This window comes from Lineus longissimus, chromosome 4, assembly GCF_910592395.1.
Source record: "Lineus longissimus chromosome 4, tnLinLong1.2, whole genome shotgun sequence".
Lineage (NCBI taxonomy): Eukaryota > Metazoa > Nemertea > Pilidiophora > Heteronemertea > Lineidae > Lineus > Lineus longissimus.
In genome coordinates, this window is record NC_088311.1 from 24,252,627 (window position 1) to 24,274,423 (window position 21,797).

General features: G+C 42.0%; 3 protein-coding genes across 4 annotated transcripts in view; 1 reads left to right on the plus strand and 2 right to left on the minus strand.

The window, feature by feature from the left end:
- The window catches only part of LOC135487015 (monocarboxylate transporter 5-like), a 44,967-nt gene extending 39,852 nt beyond the window's left edge, over nucleotides 1-5,115 (minus strand). Inside the window, exon 1 of the mRNA XM_064770263.1 lies at nucleotides 5,024-5,115. The gene's annotated coding sequence lies outside the window, so the exon portion shown is untranslated. The remainder of the gene's footprint in view (nucleotides 1-5,023) is intronic.
- Nucleotides 5,116-5,478: 363 nt separating this feature from the next.
- LOC135487016 (uncharacterized) lies at nucleotides 5,479-18,013 on the plus strand. Of its 2 annotated transcripts, none has more exons than XM_064770265.1 (6): nucleotides 5,479-5,559; nucleotides 13,506-13,628; nucleotides 13,950-14,082; nucleotides 14,492-14,659; nucleotides 14,955-15,080; nucleotides 15,584-18,010. In XM_064770265.1, exons 2-6 carry the CDS (start codon nucleotides 13,506-13,508, stop codon nucleotides 15,904-15,906), a joined length of 873 nt encoding a protein of 290 aa, XP_064626335.1. In that variant the 5' UTR covers nucleotides 5,479-5,559; the 3' UTR covers nucleotides 15,907-18,010. The 2 variants fall into 2 exon arrangements, with proteins under 2 accessions (XP_064626335.1, XP_064626334.1); XM_064770264.1 differs by lacking the exon at nucleotides 5,479-5,559 and adding an exon at nucleotides 12,097-13,068 and having other exon boundaries at nucleotides 15,584-18,013.
- Nucleotides 18,014-18,065: 52 nt separating this feature from the next.
- LOC135487014 (uncharacterized) lies at nucleotides 18,066-21,494 on the minus strand. Its single transcript, XM_064770261.1, has 4 exons — nucleotides 21,373-21,494; nucleotides 20,851-21,018; nucleotides 20,080-20,239; nucleotides 18,066-19,556 (listed from the first exon to the last, which is right to left on the minus strand). Exons 1-4 carry the CDS (start codon nucleotides 21,469-21,471, stop codon nucleotides 18,088-18,090), a joined length of 1,896 nt encoding a protein of 631 aa, XP_064626331.1. The 5' UTR covers nucleotides 21,472-21,494; the 3' UTR covers nucleotides 18,066-18,087.
- Nucleotides 21,495-21,797: the final 303 nt, after the last annotated feature.

The following is a 21,797-nucleotide window of genomic DNA, read 5'->3' on the forward strand; positions in this document are numbered from 1 at the left end:
ATTTGACAATCAACACCCTCACCAGAGACAGGAACTCGTATTCGCTCAAGTGTGAAACACGAAATCCGTTAATTGAGTTTGAATGTTTAATCAAGCTCAGATATCATTGGTTGACCGCTAGACGCCATGTTTTGGGTCAAAGGTCATCATTGGGCCACGCGATGATCCTAGGGTGCTACCAGATGATGGAGTGTGGAGGAAATAAAATGAGACAACCCAGCTGAGTAAAGACCAAAATGTTTTAGAAATAATTAGGCAGCAACCAGTGAAACGGCTACATATACAATTCACGGTGCTTGCGTGCCATAGCTTTGCCGGAATCTTTTGTCAAAACAATTTTAAAGGGGTCAAAGGCATTCGTCTCAATTCCATACACCCCTCAGTTTCACTAGCCATAAAGGATTTAGGTGAGTCTATTGTAGCATGTGACCTGCACATTTGAAAATCGAGAACGTAACCAGTTTGTACGTCCGAGGTATAATGCATATAACACCATACAGTTTTGATAACCGCTGCATGCACGTACTTGGCCTACATTGTAATATTGAGGCATAAGAAGTTCTTATAGCTTGTAGAATTCTCATCCTCTTCCTCAAGGACTCGGTTTAAATGCCTTCGCAGACAGAGAGTCCATTAAGGCGGCCACATATGTTGACCACGAGTGCTGAGGGTCATTGATTCAGACAGCGTTATCACTAGCTTTCTGAGTAAGTATAAACAGTGAGTGGTATAGGGCCTTTGAGACTCATAAAGTCCCACTATGTGTCTTTTTTCATAATTAAGTGTTAACATCAGATGATACCAGATGAACATTATGTGGGTTTGATAGTTTTACGAGTAAGTTGGTGTCAATGCATACATCAAGATAGCATGCCTAGAATTGCAGTACAGCCGATATAGAATAGATGCTGGCCAACTCGGAGAGTTTCCTTCCAGATGCAATCTGGGTGCTTAAACTCATTAATCTTAGACCAAGTTTTAACTTATCAACACTTCTTCAGTGCCACATAACACCTTCTCAGTGATGAGGAGGTAGAACGAAAAATAAACCCTGGCTATGTGTTTTCCTCTGTGTACAAACACAAACTTAGCATACATTGCCATTGGTGAACCCGGGTGAAGCTGCGTATCACCATGATCTCCAGACATTCAGCACAACTTGGAACGTACTGGAGAACAAACGTGTTCCAAATCTGATGATTATCTATGTTGGACATAAACCGCAAATAAAGATGGCACGTGAGACAAAAAGCGACGAAGAACCAATTGGAAAATGTTTAGCTACGGCAGCTGACCTTTGACCCGGCGACTGACGTTGGCTTCAACATCTACTGAATCTTGATCAATGGCGTATGTTTCGGTGAATAGAGAAGGGGACGAATATAATGCCTCACAGTGCGATTTTTATATCAAAGCAACCCATGGCCTCCAAAGGCTTTTGTAAATATCGACTGAGTCACAGTTGTCTTCAGGCAGCCTCAGATTCCTTGTTCGGCCATGGCGACGGTTCTTCAAACGCCAGTCCAGCATAGCCATTGTAGTGACCTATGTGATAACTGTAACAATATGTTTATTATTTTATTTGCGAATTCCTCGTGATAGTCTCAAAACGATGAAAAACTATATGATCGCGTGATTTTCATGAAATTTAAGATACAACTCTGGTCATAAAGTGTCCCAACGGGAACCAACTGGTAGACAGAAATTTGCTCGTCTGAGGTTGATGTGAGCGTAACATAACTTGCATGTAAATAACTTCATATTTCGTTTTGAATGAAATCAAATACTTGACTCATAATTCACACTTCATACTGAGAGTTCAGCTCATTTAGCGGCCAATGTTCTCTATAAGTTCGTTGTATCAACTGTGTGTCGGACAAAGGTTTGGCTTGTGAAATGCTTATCTTACTCTTAAACGAAGTGTCCATCTGTATAGCCTGGCGTACCTCCTTTGGGTATTACATACTTTTCTAATGTTCATATATGCAACTGCAGTGCAACATGCTGCATCAGTCATGAGTGAGACAGTTGAGTAGGCCCAGGAGCACTCTCCTCCTTCCAGCTGGTATATGTACTATTATAGACAATACATCATCTGTATCTACATCTCATGATTTCAGCGTGAGAATGAATAAGCGGTTTATTGTTCCATTGTTAAAAATGTAGAAGTTAGTTGTAGTGCAATGCAGAAGATAGTGTTCTGACATATATGTACATGCATGATGCAAAATATGTATTTGTGCATTGGTTTGGAACAGGAAAATAAAAGCGGTGTTTGGAAAAAAAGGATGATGATGGCTTTTGACTTGAAGATCTTGTTAAGTTGCTTCAATAGGCTTTGTGTTACGTATACCTCGTCTTAAGATAGAGACGACTGATTCTTGTAGATCACTTTACGTTAACCGTAATTCTTATATTTGATTATTGACTGCTAAATCATGACTTAACCTAATGAATTGATATCGAACTGGAGGTGAAATATAAGCCAAAGGTTTTGTGCGAAGTGAATGCTCCAGCCGAGCGGTGTTTCGTGTGACAACCCTTACCGACAGTGAGATATCAATTTCTATTCTATAATACCTTGGATTTGATATATTGTAGGCATAACACACCGAGAAACGAGGCTAATATAATCTATTATGAAAATATAATCTATCTATAGCCTGGTAAACGTACGTGGGAAATAACAAACTCGGAACAAAAGTAAAAATGTTGGTGTCGCCGTGTCGAGAGCTTTCCCCAACTCTTCACCTAACATAGCCTATTGTTGAAGTGAGGCTACATTTCACCAATACACATCATTCAGAACGAATGTGCATTTCCGCCCCTACTCTTTAACTTCCGGTGACGTCATTTCCGCTAATCGACAACCCCCCTCGTTTCCATATTAAAACAATGATAATGTATTGATCAGTGTTGGGTTCCCACTGCAGAATGTTTGGTCCAAGTATGCTAAAATTGAATGTACGGCAGTTGAAATGAAAATGGCGAATAAACATTTTACGGTTTACATACTTTTCATTTGCAATTTATGACAATATTACCGACAATTTACTTCGCAAGTCGCACGTAATTTCTGCACTTCGGCATTGTTTTGCTATAATTTTCTGCGGCCCAAATGTAAACAGTGCACACGACACAACAAAGTAATGCATATGGCCGCTAAACGGTAATTCACGTGACACGTTTTTTACATACCACCTCTGCCAAAACTCAACTACCATTTTTGTGATAATCAGGTAAGTAATATACTTGAGAACTGCATAGCCTCTTTCATTGCAAAGAAAATGACCTCAGTTATCTATCAGTAAATAGGACACGAATTCGGCCAGTAATTTTTTATATGTTACGGTCAAGTATGTTTCGGAGAAATATTTTTTAATATCGCGATATATATCATTAAGTCATCTGGTATATCGGAGTCATCGGGGAGTCTGGTGTCTGACAATTATTATATCATTTATAGCTGTTCATGTTTAAGTATCATCGTGTTCGTCTGTCAGTATAAGCGATATCTTACACTATAAAAAATTGTTGCTTTTGTTTGCCGTGTAGTGCATGCTGGTAAACCAATGCATGTATCACAGTTGCATTTCATACCATTCAGTTTGTTGAAGGATCGTGTCCGAAACACAAACATTTAGCATGATCTAACTTGTGGTCTATGTCTAAAACTTCACATTTGAAAATTTCACTTATTTTGTATAAAGGAAGCATCAGTAATTTCAAAGTTTAACAGTGTGTTTATTTTAAATGAGCCAAAGTGAAATCGTTTCATGTTCGCTACAAGTTGAGTGTTCCGAAATCACAAAATAAGACAACTACCGTCTGAAAAAACATAATTGCCGCAAAGATTTAAGAAAGAAAAGCCCGCTCAAAACCAAAACTAGGCGAGAATTTCCATTTTTCTACAGGCCTAAGGGACATCAATGCAAATCTTGATAGCACCGACTACAACGAATGAGCTTTCATGGCGGCCGATAGAAATAGCAGATCAAGACACCTGGTCATTGAGTACATTTCAATTCTCATTTTCATTAAGAACATTGTAGTAATACAGAAAACCAAAGTTAAATCTTGTTGAAAACATAATGGTTATTGATGCTTCTGGTAATTCATGTACCGGAGAAAATTCCAGAAGCGATGTTTAGATCTAGAACACAGCGCTGAAGAGGCCAATGACAGGTGCATCTTTGTAAGGCCATTGGAAGTTCTTTGAATTTTTCTCGTTCGGCGTTTTTTGAAGATTTGATGAGGACTTCTTTAGTTATTCATTATGCATTGTTGACGCTATCGAATTCTTTTTGAAAAATTCTTCAGTTCATCTTGAATCGCAATCCTTTGTATCGCATCCACCGCAAAAATTCAATAGACAAACTTTCAGATTAAAATGGTTGGATAATGATCGACATCTTGGTCATTTTTACTGATGAGTTTTCGAGTACTTGCGTTCAGCTTGATGAAATGCGCAAGCTCAAGAAGTTACAGGGTAGGTGGATCAATAATATGGTCTTTTCTCCTGGACTAAAAGACGAGTTAAGAAACGGCCTGGTTACCATGCACGTCACCCATGTTCATTTAAATTATTTAAGTTAGTGGCATTTATATTTAGTACGAAACTTCCAAATACATTCCTTCTACGTTTGCTAGTCTGTTTCAATGAGACGAATCGACTTGGACATTGGGAAATTCATGCAAACGGTCTGTTTGATAAACATGACGACCACAAAGCACAACGGAGGCGACATTTATACAGGTTTCACTTTCGCCTCATGTACTTGTCAGAAAAAGCGCGCAATGGTAGTTATCTTCAGCAAGAAGCATTTACCGCGCCAATTGTTCCCGATGTGGCATGCAGTTTGGTGGTCTGACTCACGTCCGCGCGTCTAGTGACATTTCCAGGAGAGCACGAAAGTGGTACGTGAGGTTAAAACATGGATATGCAGTGATTTTTAAGCGGTGCAGAACGCTTGATTCCGCAAACATGTGCCCGAGTACTGCGTCACTATTCACCTTTGCTTACCTTTTGATCGGGAAACCGTCTCGGGGACGTCCGTCCTCTGTCGCTACGGTTTTGAGAAGTCCTCAGCAATTTGGAATAGGACACTTAAAAGGCTTCCCAGGATTGTGTACTTCGGTGGGATTTTGTAGATCACGATATAAGGAATCCCGAGTTGCGGCCATGAATCGGCTATCCAGGATCAAAGGTGGGCGAAACAAGCCCCGAGTTGGAGCTATCGTTGTGTGACTAACACTGATTGTGACTTTCTAACTGTGATGCAATCTCGCCCTCAGATTCGTGACATATCGATACTTCTTACAATTGGTCCCTGAAACACTAATGAAATAATCACATCGCAGGGGTTCTCATTAAAGTTTAATACGTCTCCCTGATGTCGGTTAGCCGTCAGTATTGGCTGAAGCTGACGGTTGTGCGGCGGATGGGCACACCAGTTCGTGACGTCAGCACCCCGCGTCTGGTCCATCACATCTGTAAATTCCACACGGACTCTAGAAGCAAATTTTCCTCTCGCAAGAAGAAAACGACACTCAGACAAGGTAGGCACTTTGAATAACTTTTTTCACCGGTTTTTTCTTGTGTTTGTGCGGCCGCTTCGAAACATTTTGGTCCGAAATCAGCGGGAAAAAGCATGAAAACGGATCCTTTAGTTTTTATCACTTACCAAGTACGAGTGCGAGAGTTTTTGTGTCCCTTTCGTTACATTATGCACGTTGAAGTCAGTATAACCGTATCCCAATGTCCGCTTATAATGAATAAACACACGGTACGATTATAATAGGCCTACTGAAAAATCACACGCCCTCCGAAATCTCCCAGTTCCGCTACAGGTTTCAGTAAAGGCAACAAAACAGATATACAATTTTCATATTTCAGTGTATATCACTTCAACAATCGGCAGGTTGAACCTATGAGTAATGTTTTGATTTGAAAAGCCCCGCGTAATGGTTACTCAGTAATCTCTCTCCGTCGCTGCTTGTTGTCTTGGGTTTGCCTGCGCATCAGACCGTCTCGAGGAATGAAAGAGACTTCCATTTAGATATCACGCTGAAGTGCCGTTTATTGCGGTGTGTTCATCGGTTGATCCTAGCGATCTTTGGTCCGAGTGTCTGCTACTTTGTGTCCTTCGTTTTCCCGTTGGCTGGTAATAGTCAGACAAGCATGCCAGATTTATATGTTGTGTATTATATGCCTTAGCCATGAGTGGGATTCTATACAATTTGTTTACTAGTTGATTCTTGGCCCGATTAACAAAATGTATCCAGTATACAGAAACTTTCAAATGGAGATACGTCGGTTATGCGCTTCCATTATATTGGAAGTTTAGACTTTTCGATATCAAAACTTGTCGTACAATGCTGCGTTACGTGCGGCATGCGTGCGCACTCTGATGTTGACGTCACAGCTGTAAACGTTTCACTGAATTTGATAGATAGGATATTTGCAATTCATCTTTTGAATTGTGTCAGTGTTTAGTGATTTGGTTAACAACTAAAGGTAACAAACCAACTGAATGAAGGTGCACTTTTGACTTATCTTTGTCCCCCATGATGATGACGATGATGACATTTGATACAGGGATTAATACACGTCACTCTACCTGATTTTGTGTCTTCGAACGGGTAGTCAGTTGAAACAGTGTCCCGAGTTCCACAGTAGAGGGCGCTACAGATTTACAATAGCAAGGGACATTCTTCCTTTAATTTCCCTCTGCTTATCAAAGATTATCTGAACGTCTAGATCTTTGATTCATGGATCAGTTTCGTCACGCTAGACGAGCCAAGCCCGGCACGGATCAACATAAACGACACTTCGCTACATCACCTACCATTTAAATCAACTTAGTGTCACTTCCGGATCAATAAAATAATAAATTTAAAAGGTTGCAAAAGAAAAAAAACTGTCGATAAGTCCATGGCTATTGGAATTCTATCAACGATTTATCTTTTTTTCTTTGATACAAGAACACCGCGACGATCCCTGCTACTATCAAAGAGGACTATATCAAAAAAATAGAGAACTGAAGACTAACATTGTCTCCATAAACAGAACCTAATGTAAAAAAAAACGGTTTCGTGTTTTGTCTTCTTTGTTTTTGATCGATTTAGACCGAGATTTCTGTCACAATGCATTCGATTAAGGGGTGTACATACATTCTTTTGCACCGTTCCACCCAAACAATATTGGCATAGCTTTGCATAATGTATGGAGGAGTTTGTAACCTCGAAGTACAGCTTTCCGTCAACAGCGAATGAACTCGGAAAGTCACTCAGTCAACAGCAAATTGAATCGGAAAGTCATTCAGTCAACAGTAAAGTGACTCGGAAAGTCACATGAATTCATCTGGTTACTCGGAGGTCACGGCTGCAACCATTTAATGGTTCATTCTTAAACATCTCGACTCCAATGTTTCATTTTTATGACTGATTATGTAGTTTCAGCCTACAAATTTCACCAAAGCTTGATATCTTCCGTAACAAAACTTTGAAGACGACCTTTATAATCTCCGACCAGTGCTTTATATGTTATTAATGAGGGTCATTTCACAAGATCCACTAATCCAAAACGGAAGGCATTCGTGTTCTATACAGCCCACCTAATCAACTGAACGCATTCAGCATTATCCTGATGGCTATTATCAAGATGCAGTCAATTCCAACGCAGATTAACGACTCTTTTGAAAAAGGTGAGAAAACTCCGTTGCTACAAATATCATATTAGAATCAAGAGAAACCAATTTGATATTGCATCGGTCCAGAAGAATGTTTGAATAAATTCCTGCACGCTATTAATGAGACTTGGGAATACAAACTGTGTTTTCTCTTCAAAGAAACGTTAACTCTTTGATTTGCTTGCTGCTGGAAAGGGTGGTCGATGAAATGCAGCTGAAACTATCGTTTGAGTTTTCAATAACCTTGCATCATGATTTCAGCCAAACGTTTATGGTGCATTATTGGGCGAGTTTACACTTCCATTATTTGTTTAGCCAAAACTTAGAAGATATGTCCTTCGAGGCAAAATTATCTGATTCACATCTTTTTCTTCTAATCTTCATGAATTTATCTTTAGTAATCAATAGCTGATTTCAGAAGAAGTAACGATGAAGCCAATGCACTGCGTGTGAACTGGATCTACCCTAATTCCACCTAACCATCTTGCCGATAGGGGCTGTGGTATTGTGATCGAAACAGGAAAACCTAAACCAAAGATTTGACGATCTTTTCAATAGTTAAATCAACCAAGCTTCGCTTCGTTCCATTGTAAGGTTTCACCTAACAGGGAGGCGTCTCCAAAGATGGTAGCGTCTGCGTCTATTGGGAAGCCGCCGTCAGCAGCATCAGCAACCAACCCCATTAATACCAGCCAAGCATCCAATTCCCTTCCGAACAATTTACTCCAATATTAAGAAACATCAACCAATGTTCAGTTAATAATAACGACTTAACCTGTGTGGGAGATAATACTCTCTGGAGCTAGAAGAAACCATTTACACATATCACTGCACTTGTAACTGCCAATAGAATGAGAAGAGGAACTAGTAGCTCTCTCAGGCAAGTCTAATTAAAAGGGAAGCCGACGTGAAGTAGCATTCAAGATGTCGTCTCTAGCTACTTAGGCAAATACATCAACGACTATCTCGGTCGATTTGCCCATCGAGGATGTTGCCGGAGGTTGATATTGCGTGGAGGTTGTTACAGTACAGAGACAGAGTTACACTGGGAATGGGCAATAGTTGAGACTAGGGCAACTACACATAGCACAAAAAAAGTTTGCAAATGCTAGTAGAATTCGCGTAACGCCGTTAGATTGTAATAAAACGATATCGCAAATGCTAATAACAGAATCTCGCATACGCTTTATACTGTAATAGTAGAATTTCGCGTACAAATGTACACATGTTAATAAATACAATATACTGAATATCGCCTGCGCATTTACTTAATAATGCATGAAAGTTATTTTCCCCGATACAAATTTTGAAGAAATAAATTTTCGGAAAAAAAACTTTTTTTGAAAAAATTCTCCGATAAGAAATGCTGAAGAAAATTTGAAATTTTAATTTTGGTATTATTTCAGAGAAAAAAAACCCAGCATAGAATCTTTGTTGCTCCAAGGTAAATATTACGTCCGGCCTCCAATATAAAGTTCGTAAAATTTACGTTGGGAACATTTTGCCAGTGTAATACATTACATAATGGCAAACGCTAACAGAATCTCGCGTACGCTTTTACATTGTAATGCATGTACATTATTGCACTTATAACATAATCTCGTGTACACTTTCAAACCGTGGACGATGTTTAAAGTAATCATTCCAAAAAGAATACGAATATGAGAGACGAGCAAGGATGCCTCAAATTTCTTATTTCTTCTGTGTAACAAGACATCGTTCAGACGCTGATGAGGATTCCTTCTGTGCTATATTAGGTGTTGCTATTTACACATCCTCGGTACACTGTCCGCAACAGCTCTGTCATGGTACAACCATCATCGATTCTGATCATATAACTCAGCGCAGATTCTTTTAAGTTATCAACTTTTACGTAGACATCATCGTAAGTCCGTTGATAAAGAAGAGGAGATAGCACAGACTTGGCCACGATCGGCCAGACCTCGAGACATAAACCAAGCCAAGTGCGTCACCACATACCTTCAAATGGCTGTAACTCTATATCAAGGAAATCTGTGACGTAATGCATCGTCTGCCCGAACAGAATTACAATTGCTAGAATGTTTTTCTAATCGCCCGATTAGTTTATTTAATGGCCCTTTGGTTGCTTGTGATTGATACGTGTTATTTCTGGCTGATGCATGTAATTTGCTGGGAATCTCTGATTAAGGTCTATCGAATTTTGATTAGCTTTCTTCTCGGGGTCATTCATGTGACGAATGCCGCCTCAAAGAAATCGCTTAGAAAATTGTGACTCCGCCGCGATGTCATCAAAAGAAGCCAAAGAAAGATGCCCGTGATTTGAGAAGCAAAGTTACAAATTAGGGTGCGTTGTGGGAAAAAGATAAACTAGCAAAAAACGGGAGCTCTTTGGTTCGGACCGCAGCATGTTTTGCAAATTCACTCAGTTGTTTGAAAGGATACCGGCCTGGCCCTGCAGTAAAAGTCGCTTTCGACCGTTTGTCATAGTCGCAGTTTGGTCCTCGAGACATTCTATTCTGGGACATTTCAAACTGTTACACCGGTCACCGCCCCGCCGACGGAGCCAATATCCCGCAGGCAGATTGCGCACACTCGAGCTGGCCCGCCTCATCATTGCACCAAACATGACGCGAGATCGGCGCTCAAAGTTGATGAATGACGTTTGAAATTCCTATCTATCGGCCAAGTCATGTATGAAAACCCTCATGATTATGCATGCCGATTCCACATGATATGAGAACCACCGCGAATCGACTCTGTTCACTGGAGCTTCAATATAATAGTGCAAGTTTTGACGAGGGGCACATCCGGATTTTGATTTCTCTTTTGAACCATCGTGACACCCAGGCAGACGATCTCAATAATTATTTCGAATTGGTAATCTTAAGTTCCTGTTTTCTACGATAGGTGGCGAAAAAGAATTTAGGTGTGGGAGGACACAAACACTTCTCATAGCATGCATTCGGATTTTCCGACATTCTTACTCTATCTCGTCATCGATTTGACACATTCAGTCGCGATTTGCCGATGCGAACCCTCTTTGCTACCCGAGACCATTCCAGGTGCGTTACTCGATCACCATGGATTCGCAGGGAGAACATAGCCATACATGTACCCATATCATCTGATTGTCAGGAAATGTCATCATTGTGACATCCAGCAGCGACATGCCAGTGCCAGTCCGTGATCACTGAAAAGAAAGATATAATGGTCGGCGGATGCCCGCTACAAATCTGGCTAATTTCACATCGGCTGAGCAGGAACGGGCAGAAAAATATCTTGACATCACCTGTTTACTACATTTTGCATATTAACAGACAACGACTCGATGAGCTTTGCTGATGTGTTGAAAAAGATTGAACGCTATAGGTCTTGAGGATACTTGAGGTTCAGATATAGTGTAAGATCGTATGCTCGGGTCATTGGTCATACTTGTACACAGATAGTATACATGTACTAGTAATCTATAGGGCTGACGCAGGCGTGTGAAGATTTTGGGGATCTCAGTTTCTCATTCACCATCGGTATTATTGAATTACATGTAGTACCATCTGTCAAGCAACAGACGAATATAGGCAAGCCGATATGTGTGACGTGAACAGCGGCCCGGGACCTCCCTCCAAGTCCCCTTGAAGGAAAGTCCGACACGGCCAATGATCTGGTCCTGACCAACATCCTCAAAACAGTCTGTTGTACATCGTATTGAAATGAAACTTCTCGGACTAACGTTTTCTTGCTCACCGGGTGCCCAGGAATTCGTTCTTAAGAAAAAACGAAAATGGACACCAAGTGCATTTTCCCCATTCTTCTATCTGCATACCAGAAACGCTTTGGGAATTGATTAGAAAGAAGAAAACAAAATAGAAAACTAGAAGTTGATATTTACTTTAAACTCAAGGGTGGCTGGTTTTTGGAAAACTTCTGATAAGATTATTGCAGTTCTAAAATAACAGCACAAAGAGGCTGGTCCGGATGGCAAGCGGGGAGTGTTGTTGGTTTGATATCAGTCTATCAGAGTCCCACAGACCTCCCAGTTGGCCTCATGGTAGCAGTCTTTCAAGCGTTAATCGTTAGGGGATCTCACTATTTATATGAAGCAATTACAGCCTATTACAAGCCAAGCAACCACTCTCCTTTGTAACATATCGACGGAGGGTACATAGGTTTGTCATCCCTGCCCTCGCATTTGTGATGGCGTTGATCAGTGTGGGCAACACGTGCTGGAACATTCCTTCAATCGCTAATCGTTTGGGAAATCACCAATTACATGTACTTAGTATATATTCGATCAGTAACTGTCTATACTATGCAAACAACTGCAGTGGTCTTCTTTGTGGGAAAGATGTTGAGTGCCCACTCATTTAGGCTAATCATCCAAGTCAATTCTGTTTTTATTTGAGAAATTGAGATGAAATAAGCCCCATGTGACTTGACCATAGCGTACAACTTTCGCCGACTGCGTGACAACAAATCGTAACCCCATCACACTCGACATGCGATTCATTGAAATTGAAATTTATTTTGTGTCATATGCGACCGACCATGTCCCAACATGGCCGTGGGGTGTCCCCTATGTCATGTGTGTGATTAACTGACTCCCAGGGCTGTGTATCTCATCAATTTATCGCTTCAGTTTCATACATATTTTACTTATACTCCTCATCAACAACAAATGTCTTATTCTGGCAGATGTCGTATAAATCAGGCCCGGGTGATGAATCTGTTTGATGTTGTGACCAGCAAGTCCCAGTGCGAGATTGAGGTCAGCTGTTCATTCAAAAGTTACTTAAAATCACGGATACATTCACTTTCAGTTTTTACTTTTTTATTGTGGTGTATTGAGTGCCAATAATGATGATCACCACGCCCTTGATGAATCTTCATCATTTCAAAAATCGTATTTTAAGGCACGTTTCCGAGAGTGTTGTCATTCCTTCCCAGTTGGCACTTGGTGGCGATATTCTCAGTGACAGTCTGTGCATCTCCACTTGTCGGGCTATATCACTACGCTTCTCACGACATCTTTAGTTTATACCGTTACACTATGACAGCACTAACTATAGCTATTCTCTTGAGAGTCTGCGAGATATACCCAACACAGAACTTCACTGAAAGTAGGCGTGAAGTGGCTACGTCATATCGATTTTACTCCCCTGCACAGCTATTCCGGATGCAAGCGACACCACACATTGTATCCGGCTGGAACCGATTTTGGATAGCCGCCATTCAGAATGGATAAAGCGGTCTCAATATTGCCTCGCAATACCGATTTTCGGTGACAATTTTCGGATTTTCTGTCCGCCATTTTGATTCCTTCCTGGAAATATGATGGATGCAGCAGGAGACGTGGTTGATGAGTGGTGTCAGTCTCGCTGTCAGTGCATTTCAGAATGAGGTAGGCCTACGTACAGTGTGTCCCAGAATGGGTGGCGTGCGATCGTGTACGCGTTTGAGGATAGCTTTGAGTCTTGCTTCGGTTTGCTGAGAATGCAAAGTTTAAACAGATGTTATCTATTCCACATGAACCCACACGAACGCAGAATTCTTATATATGATGTAAAATCTCTTTTTTAGTTTACAACACTTTTGAAAAAGATTTCAATAAAATGCAATAGCTTAAGCTTTACCAATACGAAACTATGTATAACGTGTTTTTATCCCTTTTTGCCGGAAACGACAAATGACGAGCCTCAGCCCGGCCTGGCCATCTATCTAGGTCTTCAGCATAGCTTTGAGGCAGAGAAGAGAACGATAACAGTTTCAGTTCGAATTTTGGTGGCCATCTCACCAGTTTAAAAGTTATCTATTTTCTCACTCAATTTCTCTTTGCAGATGTCAAATGGAGGTTGTTGTAATGGCCACCCAGGAGCACAGCGTAAAGTGTTTCTCTGGGCTGTCCCGAGAAGTATATCAACAGCTTTCTTTAGGGCTATGATGACAAGCGCAGATATAAAGGTAAGAATACGTATTGCGTCATGGAGCAAGACACTTCACTGCTGTCATCCTTGAATAAATCGGAACCAAACCAGTTGGAAAGCCTGTCCAGTGGAAGCAGTTGTTGTCGGCGACACTTGATTGGTTCCACGGCTTATGAAAATGACCATTAAGAATGCCAGCACATCATTGTACATACGACGTCTTGGGACTGGTAAAAAAACTGATGTTGCCGGTGATGCGAGGCGCAACGTCTAAGTTATGAGCAGCTCATGGGTTAAAAGTGAGCAAGCGGCACAAATCTGAATGAACTCACGACGCCTGCCTCTCCCTCTATTCTAGGTGATGCTGGAACCCTTCGCCAGATCTTACTACTTCGGTTCACAACGAGTGAGTCATCGGTACAAATCGCAACCGATTAACGATGGCTGCACATTCCATGACATCAAACTACTCTGTGAGAAGGAGGCCGCAGGTAAGATGTTCTAAATGTTAAAATCCCCTTGTCGGCACATCATTACTTTAAAATTGTATGTAAGGGATCTCAAACATACAAGAACGCCGTGCCTTGGTCTGCACCAGGATTGGAAAGTCACCAAAGTCTTTGCAACCCTGTCCTTGCTGACCGAACGGGTAACCACCCCAGACCTGTGGGAATATCCCTGGCCCTACAACATCAGGGATCCATTTCCGGAGTCCTAACTTATCGAAAGCCCTATTCGTTGTTGTTATTAGCAATAACACTATCTAGAGAATGATTCTGGTACTTAACTAATAGAACAGTTGCCAAGTCATAGAACGATGAGCTGAGATTTGCCTACAAATTAGTCAGAATTGACTGGGCGCATTCAACCCCTATCTTAACCCTCCAGACTTTTTTCCAGATTCACTAGCCCCGACCCTTTTCGTCAAGGACATGGCCTACTACCTGGTGAACAAGTTAGATGAACCGACGTATATCCCTGAAGGCTTCCAGCACACCTTTCTCATAAGGAACCCACGGAGGGCAGTCACATCTCTCTACAAATTGTCACTGAATGAGAGTCTCACAGGTAGTAACTAGAACTATGAAGAAATTAGGTGCAATTATATAATGCTAACTTCTTGGTTTATCTCTTTGTGAGCGCTACGATCAGCATCATATCGTCATTTTGCAAGAGTGCTTCATCGACTGTAACTTGATCATAAAGTCACAACGCATCCGATTATAAAAGTTTTCTGTAGTGCAAGTCCTAGACTTCTTCTACTTACCTGCAAATCTGATACGTGGTCAGAGTAATGCTTTAACATCAGTTGCAGTTAGGTGTGAGTGATTTTCCTCTCAATCATCAGTTCCCTTTTTTTCAGGTTGGGACCACTTCGACGAAGCGGAAGTTGGCTTCAAGGAGCTTGTTCAGATGTTTGATTTAGTCAAGAATAAACTTGGTCAGACTCCGTTTGTGATTGACGCTGACGACCTTCTCGCCAACCCAGGTAAGAGCCATCGATCTTCACCCTCCAGCGCATCAGGGCTTTTCAGTACACTCGGCGATGCATCACCGTACAAATTGCTCTCATGACACCATTTTCAGGAATTAACTCGGTAGCGATGAGGGTGATACACTGCTGGCTCCCGAAACTTGCCAGTCTCCCTTCATGCACCTTTTAAAACACTTCCAGAAACGACAATTATTCGTGAAAAATCAGTTTTTGTGCTTTAACAGTTCTTTGTTCTGAGTTGCGCCGTAGAAGATAGTATGGTTGTTGTTGTTGTTACTGTCGTGGTCGTGGTCGTGGTCACCGTCATCATCATTCTCGACACAATCCCGTCAACGATGAGAGGAGATAGGAACTGCAACTGTGCGGGAACTAGTTGATGCGAACTAAAAACGTAGCCGAGCCACTGCAAATGCAACGGGGACGCTTGATCTGGTACAGGTAGGCTAAATCACACACAATACAGCAGCAGTATCAAAAACCCTTTGTTACCTTTCCAGAGAAAATGCTTCGTGCGTACTGCTCAAAAACTGGTATCAAATACGAGGATTCAATGGTGAACTGGGAATCGACACCGCCAGACATGTCGGTCTTCCAGGAATGGATGCCCTGGTTCGAGGGAACACTCAAGTCAACCGCTTTCCGCACCACGCCCATTCCCCCAAAGAAGTCGGACATGATGAAGGGCGGAATCTTCGCATTGCCAGATAATGTTGAAGCGTGCATCGCTAATAACATGGATTACTACAATTATTTGTACAAGCATAGGTTGACCTTTGACAACCTCGATTCGTTCGATTCTGTAGCCGCCAATTCGACGTAAAAGTGTGTCGCTACCAAAACTGCCATCTGCATCATGTAAAAACAAAAGTATGCTCTGCAATGCATTCTGACTGCACATGGTATACTGCTTCCGCTTTTGAAAAGTCATGTTTTTTCTAGCTGTCTTTTGTATGGAAGCACTGAAAAATGGACAACAACCAAAAGCGTTGCACCGCTGAATCAGACGAAACAAACCAAGGGCAGTCGGAATGCGTATTCCAACCATAGAGAATATTTTGATGATATCTCAAACATGTGTTTAACCACAAAACGATTTGCAACACACAGAATCTGTGAATCGTTATGATTATGTCATTACTCGACTAATGACAGCTTGCTCAAGGCTCTGGTCTATGGAATGAAGTGAGGTGAGGTGAAATGAAAAGTTCGTATTACGCCTTGGAGATGACTTTCAACGAAAAAGAAAAAATTTTTCTTTACATTTTTAGCGGACAATTCTTATGCTACTTGTAACATTTCGATCAGAGACGTTCCCTGTTTCTCACTAGACATTTCTCCACGATATCATGTAACCATGGTAACTCGCTTCTCTTCATAGTCCAGTTGATGGTTATGATACGAGTAGGTTTAGTTTACAACTTTATAAGAAATCTAGAGTAGGCCTCGGTAACGGAATAAATAAACTATGAAACTGTTGTATATGCAGTAGTCGGGTAGAAAATAGGCTCATTCATCAAGATGGTAAACGTGTATAGTTTCTGGTATGTACATGTAAAAAATGTACGCTAAGTAAATTATTCAGTTCACTTCTCGTTGTGAAGGTTATGCTGCTAAGTAATGCATTTCGTTATCAAAAGATCACCCCGATTTATCATCGTCGCGCAACGTTCTAATTTTCACCGATTTAAGTAAGAAACTCCAAAAAGTGTAAATGGTGTTTTAGTGAACAACAGCACTCCTGCGAGAGATGATACGATTTTATTAAAAAATGATTACGCCCTGACATTTTATTTCTTTTATGTGGAAAGATATCCACATCAACATTTGCTAAAACTAATGAATGCGCAATATCATAAAGAAGCCTTGCACTCAAATGCTTTTTTTAAATAAATAAAAATGATAACAGTGCCTTGTGGCCGCCGCACAGGCTACTCTATAGTCCTATGTCATGAGCTAAAACCGTGAGGTTCAAGATGAAGTATTAAGAGAACATTATCCGGCACTGCACTGGTACCTCTATAGCGGTTTTAGCTAGCAATTGATTTCAGCTCATATTGAGCTAGCGATTTGTATAAATTCACACAAAGTGTATAGATGTAATTAAGATGTATAAGTACGTGCAATGAACTGTAAATTGCATGTAATTGCAAGACTGGAGATTTTGCGAATTGTGAGATGAACAATGTACTGCATATGTATGGTAATTATGTAAGATAAGCAAGTGTATTTAGAACAAAACTATGACGAGAAAATGGTGTCAATACAGTCAGAGTCTTTCTATACAAGAGACGGGCGGTGTCTTTGATGTTGAAACCAGTGACCAGACCCTTGTATAGAAAGACTCTGATACAGTGTTGCGGTGTCAATACAGTGTACAATTCGTTTTAATGCCAGTGTATCGTTTCTGTCTTTATTTTCTTAAGTTATTCTGCCTATAAATGTACAGTAATCATTCTTACGTTATGTGACTATAGCTATATAGCTACCGTCAGTGTTGTTATATGATATATTAGCTGAAAGCTAAGATACATGTAGGGGTATGTTGTAGGAGCCAGTCTGAATAAAATACGCATCACAAAAATCCAAAATTGAGTTTATTTTTCCCTTCTAGCTAGATTCAGTTGGTTGCCCGCTACCAGGCATGGCCTAATTCATGGCCTACTTACAGAGCACCATCGAATCATCGCCCAATGTTAAGAGAAGCCGCCGTGAACTGCTGGCGCGGATGAGTGTCGACTAGTGGCCTAGAGCTCCCTACTTCGAACCCCACATACAGGCGATCTAAGTCTTGGAAGGTCATTATGTCTAACTTGCCTGACGCAGCTAACCTGATCGAGGCGGATCTCTCACCAATTGTTTGAGGAAAGAGCGGGGTTAATGTGTGAAGTAGGATGGTCACATATCAGACCATAAACCCCGACTAAGTTTTGCAGCTTTTGATTATATACTGTTTTGAAATAGTCCATTCTAGCCTGTGCCTTTGACGCAGTGTTGTCAACATTTAACTTGTCGCACATTTATTTGGTTTCTTATCGCTTTTCTCCACCTTTTTCTCGGGTTGTCCATTCATTGGTTTCTCCCACGAAGATCTCGATTCATGCTTGAGTTGACCTTTCTCGGAGAGATACTGGTTGAAAGTCGCCGGCAGGGGGCGCCTGTGATGCTGATCCTTCTGCTCGAGAGAGAGGTGAGAATTCCAGACAGGTCTCACCCTCCGCTGACCCCTTGAGGACACCTTCGAATCCTCTTTCTTCTTGCTTGTATCCTTGTGTTTTATTACCCTCTCCGTATCGTAAAGCCTCTTGTACTTCTCTTTCTCCCCTTCGAAGCGCTTCGCCATCTCTTCCAGTAGTTCGATGTCATTCTGCATGGCTGTCATCTCGTCCGTCAACGCTCGTCTTTTCTTCGCGAAGTCCGCGAGGTGTTGCGTCGAAATGCCTTTCTCCACATCCGAATATGCCTTGACCTTCTCAAGGACATGCTTCGCCCGCCATGGAAGGTTATCCTTGTCCCCATGATGGGTCTGGTCTTTCTTCTGCTTCGGGGAGGCGGCAGGCGAGGTTTTTCCTTCCCGCTTTTCAATCAAAGCAATCCTGCCGTCCACGAGTTTCTCTATTTCTGCAAGGGACGCCAGCGCCTCCCGTTTCTCCTTATGGACCCGTGCCATCAAAGTTCGTATTATCACCAAAGTACTCTGCTTGTTCGCTGCATTGACCTCCTTCTCCAACGCTTTCAAATCTTTGTCCTCGGGGTCAAGATGAATTTTCGTAAGTCTGAGTTGTAAGTTCATAGCATTGAGTTTATGCAGAGTAGATTTCTCTTGCGTCATGTATTTCTGTAGTTCCTTCTCCAGAGAGTCTAGCTCCTCCAGCAGGTATCCTACACCTTCCTGTGAGTGCCTATGGATGTTTTTCCTCGGCGTATCAGCGAGAGACCTCGGCGTCGGTTTTGGCGACACAGACACGCTCGTCTTCTCGATGGCGGAAACCCTATTCTTGACCAAGTGGCTGAGCCGCTCAATCGTCATGCTGCAGTCCGCCGTAAGATGTCTCTGCTTCTCATAGCTATTCTGGCATTCCTTGACGATATCACGGACCGACCTCATTATCCTATCACTCTCGTCATTCAGTTTCATTAGGGCTTTACTCCGCCCTACCCGCCGGGCCTCCTCAGGGAACGCCGCCCTGAAGAGGCCCTCACACTCTTGAAGTCTCGCGAGATTGTCCGTGGCCTTCGTCGTGACAGTTGAGCGGTCATGCTGAAGTTTACTGAGAACAGCGGACGAGCGCCCAATCTGAGTACACGTCTCCATTAGCAACGACTTCGCACTTCGTAAGAGTGAGAGAGTATCTCTCGCATCCGGTTCATCTAGCTTAAGTTTTCGGGGGTCGCTCTTCATGCCGAGGCGTCTTTCTTGAGTAACCAGACGATCGATAAAGGCCTCGATTTCACATGCCAATTTTGAGTGCCCTGAAACATAAATGGAACTGAAAGTATATCGTCTTCTGTTCGGAAAAACATTGCAAGCCTACTCGAACCTGAGCTAGCTTCTGAGGCCAGGCTGACCCTTGTAATTGCCCTATAAATCACTGCAGCAACATAGCCTGTTCAGCCCGCTGGTCAAGAAGAATGTACATGTACGTCGAGATTACCTCGCAAAGCAAATTTGGTGAGTTATAATTAGATACCCTGACCCTAACTCTGTCAGTACCCTATACACCTACTGTACACCAACTCCTAACAAACTCTATTCTCCTGCTTCTAATCTTGCCACCCTTTCAGTATATACTGCTGTTTTTTCAGCAAATCATTTCACTTCACCACTATCTATACTCTGATCTCAGCGAGTCAGTGCGGGGTCTCGGGGTGAACTTCTTCAAGAGCACGCTGATCAAGATAAACAAATGTCAAGATTACTTCGCAATGGGAATTTGGTGCTTATTCTACAAAGCATTTTCCCAATACGAAGTATTTCAACAAAGCCATAACTCACATTTCCCTACATATCGCATTTCCCTGTCGTAGCTTGTGAGGCGTATCGTTAAGTCCAACTGGCCTGATTTCTCCAGAGCTCGTAGGAAGTGACCAACTGCTCCCCGGTCGTTCTTCTCCTCCAAGAGCCTCAGCAAGTCCTTCACCTGGTCACCCGATTTCTGAAAGGAGAAGTCACCATACAAGGGTTGACCACAGGTACCGCCATTTTCGCTAGAACTTGTAACCCTAAAGCAATTAGAACTCTGAATGAAGTGAATTCCCATTAAAAACCTTTGAAGCCGTTCTCTGGAAAACAAAGAACAGACATCCTCCCTTGAAACTGGCATTCACTTCGTTTTGAAGTTCTAATTGCTTTAGGATTTCAATCATCCGACGTTGCAGGAATCCGTATGAAAGCCATTGTGGTCTTTTTTGCTCAGTTACGGTGCTATGCAAGGGCGAGTCAGACGTGAATGCAATGTGAATTTTCCCGATGGTATACCAGATTGCCCTTTGGAATACAGACTCAGCAGCCTGTATTCTATCATCCCCGAACACTAGAGTCAGTCGTATACTCCTCCCCTCGCACACGTTACGTAAGCTCTGTCATTAGTGCCGAGTGGTGCACTGAAATTCAGGATGGTATTCTGTAGGCTTTGGACAGATCGACGATATCGTTTACGCAGAGGGCGGTGAAGAAGGTCGTCTATATTGCTCACCAGATATATGCAACTGGTAGAGCAGAGGTGAACTTCTGAAACAATCTTCTTTACGAGAAAGAACCACCCACCTGTATTCTGTAAGCTTCCGATAAATCAAGCAGTCCTTCTGAACAGAGGGCGATGAGGAACGCACTATTGACCTCCAGGGTGTTTAGAAGGATGTCATGGTTCTCCTTGATGGTGTTGTCAAGTTCTCCCCCGTGGCCTCCGTGGCCAACGTGATGTTCATCCATGTCCTTTTACAAAAAAGAAGGTAGCCCTTTCATGTGGTTTCCAATGCGAACAAATACACGTGGAGTGATCCCTCCCAATATCCTCAACCCGGCTGCGCATACTCCCAAAGATTGGTTGAATTTAGTCTTGGAATTTAGTCTTGATGAGACTTATCACTACTCTAAATGTGTATCAATGGAAAGAACTTTTACCAAAAATAACCTTTTTCAACTTGAAGATCGAGTGACTCTTTTCTTCCTACCAAAAAGCGTGAAAAATATGTGGTAATTTTGTTCGAAAATTGAGGAAATAAAGGTAAACAAGGGAATATTTTGCAAAAATAAATGTAAATTTAGCGAGTAAAGGTAAACACGTACCACTTTCACTTCGGCGTTCTCTCCGGTAAAGCTAATCTTAATCACGGTAGGTTTCCCACCTTCCCCCGGCGGAGGTTGCTTATGATCAACAGAGTTCATCGATATTGTCCAAGAGAGGAATAGTTCCCCTGACACACATATGAATTTGGCTTTCAATTTCTTAGCCAATTCTTGGCCTGTTCTGCGTTGAAAATATTTGTCGAAGAGGCCATGTTTCCATGGGTAACTTGTCAAAGTCTGTTCAAAACTCCTACAGCGGTTGATAGGCTGTATTGTGAACGGTCATTGTTCTCTAGTCATATCATTGAATGTGCAAATATTAATGCAAGAGCGGCAAGGCCAAGGGGTTCAACGGCGGTCCTGCAAACGCTCGAGAGCGGGCTCTATCATGCTATTAGCGACCCGACTGCGATTAGCGTATTTGT

Coding starts and splice junctions, on each gene's coding strand:
- LOC135487016 (XM_064770264.1), top strand. CDS start 13,006: ATGCAGCAGGAGACGTGGTTGATGAGTGGTGTCAGTCTCGCTGTCAGT. Junction 13,069..13,505: donor TCAGTGCATTTCAGAATGAG/GTAGGCCTACGT, acceptor TTCTCTTTGCAG/ATGTCAAATGGAGGTTGTTG. Junction 14,660..14,954: donor ACTGAATGAGAGTCTCACAG/GTAGTAACTAGA, acceptor CCTTTTTTTCAG/GTTGGGACCACTTCGACGAA.
- LOC135487014 (XM_064770261.1), bottom strand. CDS start 21,471: ATGAACTCTGTTGATCATAAGCAACCTCCGCCGGGGGAAGGTGGGAAA. Junction 21,019..21,372: donor AGAACGCCGAAGTGAAAGTG/GTACGTGTTTAC, acceptor TTTTTGTAAAAG/GACATGGATGAACATCACGT. Junction 19,557..20,079: donor AATGCGATATGTAGGGAAAT/GTGAGTTATGGC, acceptor TTTATGTTTCAG/GGCACTCAAAATTGGCATGT.